Source organism: Ahaetulla prasina, chromosome 1 (assembly GCF_028640845.1).
Source record: "Ahaetulla prasina isolate Xishuangbanna chromosome 1, ASM2864084v1, whole genome shotgun sequence".
NCBI classification, from domain to species: domain Eukaryota; kingdom Metazoa; phylum Chordata; class Lepidosauria; order Squamata; family Colubridae; genus Ahaetulla; species Ahaetulla prasina.
The window spans coordinates 198,489,698-198,502,328 of record NC_080539.1 but is presented as its reverse complement, the minus strand read 5'-3'; the positions used below and the strand labels follow the sequence as shown (position 1 = coordinate 198,502,328).

Genomic DNA, 12,631 nt, shown 5'->3' with positions numbered 1-12,631 from the left:
TTCCATCACTCTGTGCCGAAATACCTTTAAAGTGTAGTTAGAATTCTCCATTTTGTACAATATCTTTGTCTTAGTGGTAGCCCTGGGAAGCCTGACTATGAATGAAAGTTTCTATCTCTTAAATGGACTATTTATTACATGGAGGATGAGGATACAGAGCTAATTTAAACAGAAGACTATGATTTTAAGCCTATTGCGCCAGGGGTAGTTGCCTTTTCTCTAAGTGTGGATAAGGAGGTACAGGTTTTCGCAAACAGGCCATCATTGGGAGACAGTCCCCTACCTGTAGTTTGGTGACATTCTCTGTGGTCCCTACTGTGTAATGATAACCATAAAAGCGATGGCTTCCAATAGGCTAGAAAGATATGGTTATATATCCCAGAGCTCTGCTGGCTAAAAATAACTATGATTTATGCTGCCTCTTCTTGCAACCACTGCTACTAATTCAGATATTATCAGCTGTCACACGTTACATGGCTATTTATTTCTTGGACGCTTCATCTGATTTAATGTTGGGCTGTTCATATTATTTAATATTCTTTGCTGATTTAATGTTTTAGTTGATTTAATGTTTTTAGCTATTTCTTATATTTTCTTCCTAATTTTGAACAGCACCCACAATCCGTTGAAATTGGACGGCCAATCAATTTTAAATAACAAGAAGTCTTGAGTACTCTGTTGAAGAATTGTTTTGTCTTTATACAGGGTGCACATTAAGGCTGCACACAAAAAATCATTCTCCATATTTCTTGTAAATCAGTACCTTCAGACTAAAATCTTGTGTCCATTGACAAGACACTAAATTCAACAGTTCTTTCTTCAGAGAGTCAGTGTAGGATCTTTAGTGCTCATAATTTATCTTAAGAGTTTAAGAGGCTACTAAAAACAGAGTGTAAAATTGTGGCTGATTTCTCTTGATCAACTTCTTCTATAGCAGTTACATGATACAACAGAGCCAGAGGAACAGACTACTTCAAAATATATTTTAGTACAAAGAGTGTTCTATTTATAAACAAAGGTTATGTTCCCAGTGGCTATTTGTAAATATGTTTTATTTGCAAGTCCAAACAAGCATAGATATGGAGCACACTGAAAACTCACAACTTTTGGGTTGGATGTCAGGGTTCCAAGTAACACCCCCAACAAAATAAGGCTCTGAGGCTTGAAGTTCCTCAAAGTTCCAATTTATTAGAGATGTTGGCACAGTTGGGAAAACCCAAAACTGAAAGCTTCCAGGTTTTCCACACCCAGTTCACAGCCCTGCCCCACCCCCACAGGTTCATCACATTGTCCAATCAACTCTTCACACTCAATCGGATACAATCTTCAGGCAGTCTCTGTCAGACGCAGGATGTCCTTGAATACGGAATGTTTTTATGACTGACTTTCTACTGCTCCAACAACAACCCCCTCCCAACTTCCCCAGCTAAAATATGTGGCAGTTAAGAAGCAAAAAGAAAATTGCCTTCCAAAACTGACATTGGAATTGTGGACAGGTTTATTCATAATAGCAAAAGTTCATAACTCCAAAGATTGTAAGAAGAGTAATGTCTGTATGTCTCTAAAACAATATTTCCTTACTAGATGTCCCTTAGTTCTTTTAGGTTTTAACTAACCCCTGTTGTCATTCTGGGCAGGGATGATGTTAGATGAAATCGAATTTACAATGTTATGCACCTGAAGGATATCAAACTGAGTCAGCTGATTTAATACAAAAGCTTTGCATCAGCTCCTTTTCCTTTGTAAATCAAGGGGTTGAAGAAACACTTTGTACGGTCTATTGTCTATTCTTGGATCAAGCGCTCCCTCTGTTGGTAATAGCCCATTGTTAACATATCAGACTAAAGTCTGTTCAGTTTAGGATTTTGGTCCAGTATTTCTCAACCTTGGTACCTTTAAGAAATGTGAACTTCAATTCCCAGATTTTCCCAGGTAGTATAAAGAGAATCCTCCGGAGACTTCACTTTTAAAACTACAACTTGTTGCGCTTTGCGTGCACACAGGGGGCTGGGATGGTGAAGGTTCCAGACGTTACACGCTGTTGCAAGGAGCCCCTTGGCTGAATGCTGCAGATTCAGAGACTTCATTTTTAAAACTAGCATCACTAGTTCTTTTTTTTTTTTGCCATACAATGTTCTTGTAGTTATACATGAATTAACAAAAATGATTATAATTATTCTAGACAGTAGCATTCTTCTCCTCAGAAGCTCACTCTAAAAAATTGCTTCCATGCAGTCAGTTAGCATTTTCACAAGAAAGGGGAAATGTCACAGAAAGCAAAAGATATAGAGGCACTGCCCTTCTAAGGCCACTTTAAACTTTCAGATTAGGGTAGGGTGAGGCTGGAGCCCAGAAAAACCCCCAACAGATTTTGTTTATTTGGAGGTGGGTGGGAGGGAAGGTGCCAGGAATCGCCTGCTAATGGTTTCTAAATATTATTTGATGTTTTATTGTTTATTGTGAGCCATCGGGGTTATAGTACATAAGATGACCAGCCATATAAATCTTTTAAATAAAAAGAAATCAACAAAGTTGATGGGTAGGGGAAAAATTAAAACGTGGCAAGGATGACAAGATCATGGCTGATTATAAACATATACCAGCCTATGCATCCAGATGGCATTCTTGAGAACCTTCAAATATGCACATGGATTTCATCACACTTCAATTATGAGAAGGCTTAATAAATTCAATGGGAAGAAACAAAATTGTATACATTTTTCATAAAATAACCAGCAACCTAAATTATACCAGTTTGGTAAATAAAGTTGCACCTAATCCCATCTGTTAAGGGATCTATCTATGTGACTAGGATAGAAACAAAGTCAACCTTAATAGGTTCTAATTTATATTAGAAACAGATATTAGAAATCCTTGCTGTCTAATTTTGGCATATGAGGCCACAGCATTCCTTCTCATGCTGAGCAAATACAGTATAGTTAACATCACATTAAATTACTAACAGTTTGAATTTGCTGCTGTTCATGATACCAGGATCAGTTGCTTGAGAAGATCATTTCACTCTGCTTTAATGGAAGGGCCAACTTTCTCAGAAAGGGATGACTTAGCTGGCTGATGATTTCCATGTTTACCTGGTTCCTTGCCAAGATTCAAAATGTAACCTGCTAAAAGGTAGCTCTTTTACCACCCCTCTTCCTTTGTAGATGAAGGGGAACAACTAGATTCCTCAGCTCGATCAACTAATCTCTTCCACTATGAACCACATCTTTCTCATTTGAAGATTTCTACATCTGAAATGTAAGTATATGGGACAGCTATTAACTTGTAGAAGAGCTCAGTGTAAGAAAATAAGACAGTCAAGCACATAGACCTGATGCATCAACCAACTTGGACAAACATTTTAAATTCTTGATAGTGAGAAGATTTATTTAGATACCTTAGAGGTATAGTACGTATGTAGCTATAATGTGTAGATGGTTGTATATTTGTCTATTTTCCAACTAGTAGAGACACTCAACTATATTACAAACTCTAGAATTCCAGACTGTCTAAGCTGGCTGTCAGTTTTGAAAACTACTGTCCAACACAACTGGTAGGTGCTACATTGCTAAAATAGCCAAGAACAGTCAATTTTTGCAATATTTGGGGGAGGTTAGATTTCTTTAAGCTCTATCTGTATACGTTCATATAATGATGTTATTATCTTTGCCATAGACTGCTCAGAGTTCTTTTAGAGTAGAGGTGCATAAAAATACCAGTAATAAACCAACAAGCAAACAAACAAGGCTTCTTTGTCAAACAGGGTACTTTCATCAAACATTATCAAAAACCTCAGGGTCTCTTCAACCAACTTGGGCCATATAATTTGTGCTGTACTTTTGTGGAGCCAAAACAGGGTGGCCTTTCAGGACTATCTATTTCCACCCATCATATTTTCATATAATGCAAGAATACAAAGACTCCATTAGGCTGAATGTGCAGTAACTCTAGGGAATTAAACCAGGTAGTGCTTCCCCAGAAAAGCTTGTGGCTTTGAAAAGACCTTTTGGGAGATTCAGAGATTAAAATGGGGTAGAACCATTTTAATGGGGTTCTCAACCAATAGTCTGCGGACCCCTATGGGGCATGATGTTGTCACCAGCAGTCTGTGAAGGCTTGAAGAAATGTTAGGATTTAAATTTTGAGTTAAGTCTTGGGGGTCCATAGCCCTGGTCCTAGGCCACAAAAGGTATTTAAAGGGGGTCTGTGTTGAGGACTACTGTGATAGAATATTTCTGCAACTATCAACTTAAGTGAGTTCTGGGAGGTCCATTAAAAAATAATAAATATTTTTTTTCCTTTTCCCAGTAATGAGGCGACAGGATAGGGCTCAAGAAGTATCAGCACTTGAAAGTAAACACTAAGAGAACAGTACTAGGAAAAGGTCAATCAAAGCTATCTGTCCTTTGATTGATTTTGCTAATTTTACAAGGTGGAAGAAAGATTTTGTGCTTGGGAGCTTTCTATGAGTTTATCTGACCTAAATATGATCCCTTAATTGTATTATCAAAGAAGGCAAGCTCCAAATCCTGAACATGCTTCCATAAAACCTTTTGACTACCATGAAGAAGTTATGGAGAATCCAAGAATTGACCTGTATGCTTCTGAAATATTTGGCATGGAGGAATATATGACAGCATTGTCAGAGTCAACCAGCCAGCCAGCTGGGGTTGCCCATCTCACACAGGTATGGGCTGGGGTTTCAATCTTGTACCTGTAACACAAACAAAACTGATCTGGACCTAGGTTATTGCAGAAATGGAGAGGAAGGAGAGAAACAAAGCTAGATTGGGTGACATGGACTTATTTGGTAATAAACTTCAGAGTACCATTATCTCATCACTTTTAGAAAAACTGGACCTTGGCAAATGTAATGTCAGTTTCCAGATCAGCTTTAGCATTGCTGGCAATACTCATGTTGATCTCTCTGAATTACCATGAAATACTTGCCTTTTCCCTTGCAACTTCTCTCCTTTTCTCTTACCATTCTGTCCTAGACTCAGCTTTCTGAGCTTCTTAGATCTTGTGGAGATGCTTCATGTATTCTTTCTGCCAGGAGTGGTTCATTTATTATTTATCTTTTAATTTTCAATAGACATAGGAAGGTTGGTAGATGGTTGGTCAGTCAGTCAGTAGATTGATGCAGTTCACTTCAGAGATGCTCAGTGCAGGGGTTGGTTCTACTTACCTTTACTACCGGTTTGCATCGTGCCCGTGCGTGTGCGCTCGCATGCACAGATCACTTTTGATGATGTTCAGGTCAGTGGGCGGAGCCTCCCGCCGGTTTTACTATTGGTTTTATAGAACTGGTCCAAACTGGGGGCAACCTACTACTGGCTCAGTGCCGATGAAAAAAGATGCTACTTTCTGGAAAAATTACAATAAGGATGAATTGGACTAGGCTCAGCTTCTGCTTTTCTTCACGCACTCGCTTCCCAGACAGAGGGTAGGGTGACGTTAAAAAGGAAAAGTCTGTATCTGATTCTTCTTTTCTTGTTTCCAGGCTGAAGGAGTTTTAAAGAGCAAAAGGACTGAAAGACCAAAAAAACAGCCAATACAGAAAGCTGGAGATGGGTTGAAAAAACAAAAAAAAAGTTTGAAGAAAGAAAAAAACCAAAGTCAGACAGAGTTTGTTGTAGGTACGACTTTGCTATTACATATCGACAATTTAGGAAGAAGTCAAGAGAGGGGGCGGAGGGAGGGATGGAGGGGGAGAGAGACAGTGAGAGAGAGAGAAGAATGACAGAATTTTCTAAGAGTTTCTCAATAAGCAAGGGCTAGATTGGTGGCCATGTAACCTGCTTTACCAAAAGCAACTCTTTGTCAAGTTCAAGGTAAACTGGAAGAAAATTAGCCAAGAAATGAAAAAAGGAAAATTGGGAAACTGTCTTATCTACCAATGAGCAAGGAGTTTTGGTGAGATTATATTTAATTGCATTATTTTTCTAAAGTTGAAAATACTCATTTAAATTGGCAGGAGCAAGATTTTGGCACATTTATGCCAACTTCAATCTCCTTTCCTGATGAAGCTTCCTTGGTTTTCCTTTAGTTTTTCTGGCCACTACTATAAAGAAGTTGTTGGTAGACTAGGGCACTGATGATGTTACTTAGTTGGGTATAAAACATCTGCAACCAAACAACCCGCTCAGAGACCATCAAGGACTCCACAGTTCAAACCCGAGCTACATATATTCTCTTCTATTGGAAATCATTGACAATGCCTCTGGGGAAGGAACGCCATTGTAAGCATTAAAAAGATTGTGTGAATCAGTCAGATCTGTTGCCGAAATAATGGAGCACCATTTAAAATACAAAAAAATAAAAAATTCCAAATCATCTACACATAAAGCACTATAGAAGAACTCGCTCTCTTTTCACATACAAAAAAAGCAGTTAATTTTTTGGGGGAATACTTCAGAATTTACATGAGGGTAGCACCTCTGTGTGACGTGATAAATCAGCACATTTTTTTCAGGCTTCCACAAGATGTGGGATTTTTGACAAGCCAGCTCATGAACTTCAATGGCTTTTTTTAACCAGTTACATTTTTTCCAGGTTGAGGCAGAAACCTTAATAAAGATCAGCTGCTTTATTTATTTATTTAATTTTATTTTTCAAATTTATATACCGCCCTATCTCCCTAAGGACTCAGGGCGGTTCACAGGCAGTTAAAATACATATAAATACAGATTAAAAAACAATTAAAAAACTTATTCTATTGCCCGAAATTTAAAATAGTATAAATAATAAAAACCCCTTAAAACCCATAACTTTAAAATCTAATCCAGTCCCGCGCAGATAAATAAGTGTGTTTTAAGCTCGCGACGAAAGGTTCGGAGGTCCGGAAGTTGGCGAAGTCCTGGAGGGAGTTCGTTCCAGAGGGTGGGAGCCCCCACAGAGAAGGCCCTTCCCCTGGGTGTCGCCAGACGGCACTGCCTAGCTGACGGCACCCTGAGGAGTCCCTCTCTGTGAGAGCGCACGGGTCGGTGAGAGGTATTTGGTAGCAGTAGGTGGTAAATAGCCCGGCCCTATGCCATGGAGCGCTTTAAAGATTGTCACCAGCACCTTGAAGCGCACCCGGAAGGCCACAGGTAGCCAGTGCAGTCTGCGCAGGATAGGTGTAACACGGGAGCCACGAGGGCTCCTCTATCACCCGCGCAGCTGCATTCTGAACTAACTGAGCCTCCGGATGCCCCTCAAGGGAGCCCCATGTAGAGAGCATTGCAATAATCCAGGCGAGACGTCACGAGGGCGTGAGTGACCGTGCATAAGGCATCCCGGTTCAGAAAGGCGCAACTGGCGCACCAGGCGAACCTGGTGGAAAGCTCTCCTGGAGACGGCCGTCAAATGATCTTCAAAAGACAGCCGCTCATCCAGGAGAACGCCCAGATTGCGCACCCTCTCCATCGGGGCCAGTGACTCGCCCCAACAGTCAGCCGAGGACTCAGCTGACTGTACCGGGATGCCGCATCCACAGCCACTCTGTCTTGGAAGGATTGAGCTTGAGCCTGTTTCTCCCCATCCAGACCAGACGGCTTCCAAACACCGGGACAGCACTTCGATAGCTTCATTGGGGTGGCCCGTGTGGAAAAGTACAGCTGGGTGTCATCAGCGTACAGCTGGTACCTCACACCGAAGCCACTGATGATCTCACCCAGCGGCTTCATATAGATGTTGAACAGAAGGGGCGAGAGAATCGACCCCTGCGGCACCCCCCAAGTGAGGCGCCCCGGGGGCGGCCTCTGGCCCCTGTCAACACCGTCTGCGACGGTCGGAGAGATAGGAGGAGAACCACCGATAAACGGTGCCTCCCACTCCCAATCCTCCAACCGCGCAGCAGGATACCATGGTCGATGGTATCAAAAGCCGCTGAGAGGTCTAATAGGACCAGGACAGAGGAACAACCCCTATCCCTGGCCCTCCAGAGATCATCCACCAACGCGACCAAAGCCGTCATTAATGAATAGCTGGGAGGTGCTGCTCCCCTATGAGTTCTAAAGTTCTTAATTTTCTAAGTGCTCAGCCCTAATGATCTACTGGATAAATTCTCTTAATAGAAAGCTTTGGTGGGCTGACTGCCCATTTTATAAAAAAAAAAATCATACGAGCAGATAAGGTGCTGATGCTTTAACAGATCGAGGAGGGGGAACAGGTGGAACAAGGTTCCTTCTTAAGGTATAGATTTGGGGAACAGAAAAACTCAGCTGTTTTTCTTTATCACTTTGCTCCCAAATGCCTGTGAAGCAGTGGTGGGTTGCTACTAGTTCGCCCCAGAACGGGTGAACCAGTAGCGGCAATGGTGGGAGGCTCCACCCACCCACTCAGATGTCTCTGCGTATGTGCAGAAGCTTCTGCACATGCGCAGAAGTGTCACGAGTGCCCACGAGTCAACTGGTAGTGGCCGAAATTGAAACCCACTACTGCTGTGAAGGTACTATTGCACAATTCTCAGTGGCAAAGGCCTAATCCTACAATTAATAATTTTAAAATCTCTGTGTCATCCCCACCCCCAAATTAATTACAAAAGGTAATTTTAGTCCCAGCTGTAGATCTGTGAAATAAAGCAGAATAAAAATACTTCAGTCAGTCCTAGAGGAGATCAACCCTGACTGCCGTTTAGAAGGCCAGATCCTGAAGATGAAACTCAAATACTTTGGCCACCTAATGAGAAGGAAGGTCTCACTGGAGAAGAGCCTAATACCAGGAAAGATTGAGGGCAAAAGAAGAACGGGACGACAGAATGAGGTGGCTGGATGGAGTCACTGAAGCAGTAGGCATGAGTTTAAATGGACTCCAGAGAATGGTAGAGGACAGGAAGGCCTGGAGGAATGTTGTCCATGGGGTTGCGATGGGTCGGACACAACTTCGCAGCTAACAACAAAAATACTTCTTTCTTACAGGGAAGCCCAGAAAAAAAAGAATTATTAGGAAAACAATTGCTCACTCCAAGGGAGAACCTACACTTGCCAAACAATCAGTCAGTGTGGAAGAGCGAACCTACGAGACAGATTCAGGGCAAGAAGATGTTGAAGCAGAACCTATTAGCTGTCTTGTAGAGGAACAAAGAGAAGGAGGAGGAGGAGGTGGAAGAGGTGACCAAAGTCTTTCGGATTCTAGCATTTTTATGGAAGATCATCCCTTGACACATGATATAATATTTCAGGGTTTCATCCAGGAGAACGCCCAGATTGCGCACCCTCTCCATCGGGGCCAGTGACTCGCCCCAACAGTCAGCCGAGGACTCAGCTGACTGTACCGGGATGCCGCATCCACAGCCACTCTGTCTTGGAAGGATTGAGCTTGAGCCTGTTTCTCCCCATCCAGACCAGACGGCTTCCAAACACCGGGACAGCACTTCGATAGCTTCATTGGGGTGGCCCGTGTGGAAAAGTACAGCTGGGTGTCATCAGCGACAGCTGGTACCTCACACGAAGCCACTGATGATCTCACCCAGCGGTTTCATATAGATGTTGAACAGAAGGCGAGAGAATCGACCCCGCGGCACCCCACAAGTGAGGCGCCTCGGGGCCGACCTCTGCCCCCTGTCAACACCGTCTGCGACGGTCGGAGAGATAGGAGGAGAACCACCGATAAACGGTGCCTCCCACTCCCAATCCCTCCAACCGGCGCAGCAGGATACCATGGTCGATGGTATCAAAAGCCGCTGAGAGGTCTAATAGGACCAGGACAGAGGAACAACCCCTATCCCTGGCCCTCCAGAGATCATCCACCAACGCGACCAAAGCCGTCATTAATGAATAGCTGGGAGGTGCTGCTCCCCTATGAGTTCTAAAGTTCTTAATTTTCTAAGTGCTCAGCCCTAATGATCTACTGGATAAATTCTATTAATAGAAAGCTTTGGTGGGCTGACTGCCCATTTTATAAAAAAAAAATCATACGAGCAGATAAGGTGCTGATGCTTTAACAGATCGAGGAGGGGGAACAGGTGGAACAAGGTTCCTTCTTAAGGTATAGATTTGGGGAACAGAAAAACTCAGCTGTTTTTCTTTATCACTTTGCTCCCAAATGCCTGTGAAGCAGTGGTGGGTTGCTACTAGTTCGCCCCAGAACGGGTGAACCAGTAGCGGCAATGGTGGGAGGCTCCACCCACCCACTCAGATGTCTCTGCGTATGTGCAGAAGCTTCTGCACATGCGCAGAAGTGTCACGAGTGCCCACGAGTCAACTGGTAGTGGCCGAAATTGAAACCCACTACTGCTGTGAAGGTACTATTGCACAATTCTCAGTGGCAAAGGCCTAATCCTACAATTAATAATTTTAAAATCTCTGTGTCATCCCCACCCCCAAATTAATTACAAAAGGTAATTTTAGTCCCAGCTGTAGATCTGTGAAATAAAGCAGAATAAAAATACTTCGGTCAGTCCTAGAGGAGATCAACCCTGACTGCCGTTTAGAAGGCCAGATCCTGAAGATGAAACTCAAATACTTTGGCCACCTAATGAGAAGGAAGGTCTCACTGGAGAAGAGCCTAATACCAGGAAAGATTGAGGGCAAAAGAAGAACGGGACGACAGAGAATGAGGTGGCTGGATGGAGTCACTGAAGCAGTAGGCATGAGTTTAAATGGACTCCAGAGAATGGTAGAGGACAGGAAGGCCTGGAGGAATGTTGTCCATGGGGTTGCGATGGGTCGGACACAACTTCGCAGCTAACAACAAAAATACTTCTTTCTTACAGGGAAGCCCAGAAAAAAAAGAATTATTAGGAAAACAATTGCTCACTCCAAGGGAGAACCTACACTTGCCAAACAATCAGTCAGTGTGGAAGAGCGAACCTACGAGACAGATTCAGGGCAAGAAGATGTTGAAGCAGAACCTATTAGCTGTCTTGTAGAGGAACAAAGAGAAGGAGGAGGAGGAGGTGGAAGAGGTGACCAAAGTCTTCCTGATTCTAGCATTTTTATGGAAGATCATCCCTTGACACATGATATAAACCAAACGTTTAGTGAAGAGGTTGGCAATATTTCAGGGTTTCATCCAGGACCTACTAGTGAAACATCCATTGCTACCTACAAAGCAGTCTCCGCTGCAAATGGTTCCCAGGCTGATGCAGAGCAGGGAAATCAGCTAATGGAGGTAAGGTTTGCTTCCCCCCCCCATAAAGGCTCATTTAAATTTTCCTTCCATAATTTGTGTTTATTGCAGCTTATGATAAAATATAAGAAGTTAACTGTTCATCACCACCTTTGTATCAGATTTATCTGAATTAGAATTGGACACTGTTTATTGTCTGCTAGGCTAACAGCAGATTCTCATGAATGTCTGATGAAAAGTAAGCTCTGCTGCCTTAGTAGATTTCCTCCAACATTTATGTGTGGAATTACTAGGATATTCCAAGGCCTTGCACTTGTTGCCTTCTTCAATTGCTCCATAGGTAAGGCATTTCAGAAAACAAAATTGTACAGAAAAAAGCATGTTGAAAATAATGTGGTATTGGACCTCCAGCTAATATTAAAAATGATAGCAGAAGTCCTGCTAAGGCTTGCTTGCTGTATTTAACATTTCCACTCAGGTATGTTATAGGAGCCCTGTTTTAGGTCATCCTCCTTTTCTTGCATATAATAATTCTTTGTTCTTGGAAAACTGTGCAGTATTCATACAGTGAGATTTGTAAAAAATATTGGGTTCATCTATAGCCATGGTCAGCTATGCCAATTCTGTTCAGACAATGAAGAAATATGCTATTGTATAAGCTTAATTTTTAATTTCATAGCTTTGCCCTCAAAAGAGTTTTTTCCCATACAATTATAATGGAGTTCAAAGAATTATACTTCTTCGTATAATAAAAACAACTCAGTGTATTTGGTTTGGTACCATCTTTTATTAATGTTATATTGAGTATTAAATAACTTCAGTCATTCTCTTTGTCCACTTATTAATATTACATTTTCTGAAACTATATCTTTATTTTGAATATAAAAAACCCTTAGAAAAAATGTGAGGAATAAGGCACCAATCCATTCAGAGACCCTGTAAGAGATCTGCAGAGGGATTTAAAAGACGTTGACTTTATAACTCATGATGTAGCTGGCCTCGTTAACTAAAGCTTCAGATTATGCCTTTTCTGCTTGCTCACAACCACAGCAGAGCAGGAGGCCCAGCGACATGCCGATGCCATGGCCACAAGGCAAGGCAGGAGGTGGAGCTGCCCCACACACTCTGCACAGATTACTTCAGGGCCCCTGCAGCCAGGCCATCCATGCCCTGACACCTGCCTCACCTCGTGGCCACGGCACCAACACATCACTTGGCCTCCTGCTCCGTTGTGGCCACGAGCAAACAGAAGAACTGGGCTGGCGGTCACGTGGGCTCCTGCTGGACATGGCTGCCAGTGCTGCTGCCATGAAGCAGTTGTCGGGGCGTGGGTAGCCTGGCTGCAGGGGCCTAGTGGTAAGCCAGTACAGGGCAGCTCCATCCCCCTAACTGCCTCGCCTCACTTCATGTTGGCACCCCAAGCAACCAGACAGAATGGATGGGCGGGCGGCTGCACAGGCTCTTAAGTAAGGCTTATTTGGGTGGTATGGCTTATATTAGGCGCACACGTTAAAATCATGCTAGGGTTTATTTTCCTGCTAGGTCTTATTTTTTGGAAAACACAGTGTTTCCATTTCAC

The 12,631-nt window shown here is 42.7% G+C and overlaps 1 protein-coding gene across 1 annotated transcript in view; it reads left to right on the top strand.

Annotated features, from left to right (window-relative positions):
- KIAA2012 (KIAA2012 ortholog) overlaps nucleotides 1-12,631 on the top strand; it is an 84,763-nt gene that overhangs the window by 70,741 nt on the left and 1,391 nt on the right. The window contains exons 18-22 of the mRNA XM_058185396.1: nucleotides 3,165-3,258; nucleotides 4,513-4,687; nucleotides 5,504-5,639; nucleotides 8,901-9,164; nucleotides 10,697-11,094. Of these exons, the coding sequence (XP_058041379.1) occupies nucleotides 3,165-3,258; nucleotides 4,513-4,687; nucleotides 5,504-5,639; nucleotides 8,901-9,164; nucleotides 10,697-11,094 (1,067 nt within the window). The remainder of the gene's footprint in view (nucleotides 1-3,164; nucleotides 3,259-4,512; nucleotides 4,688-5,503; nucleotides 5,640-8,900; nucleotides 9,165-10,696; nucleotides 11,095-12,631) is intronic.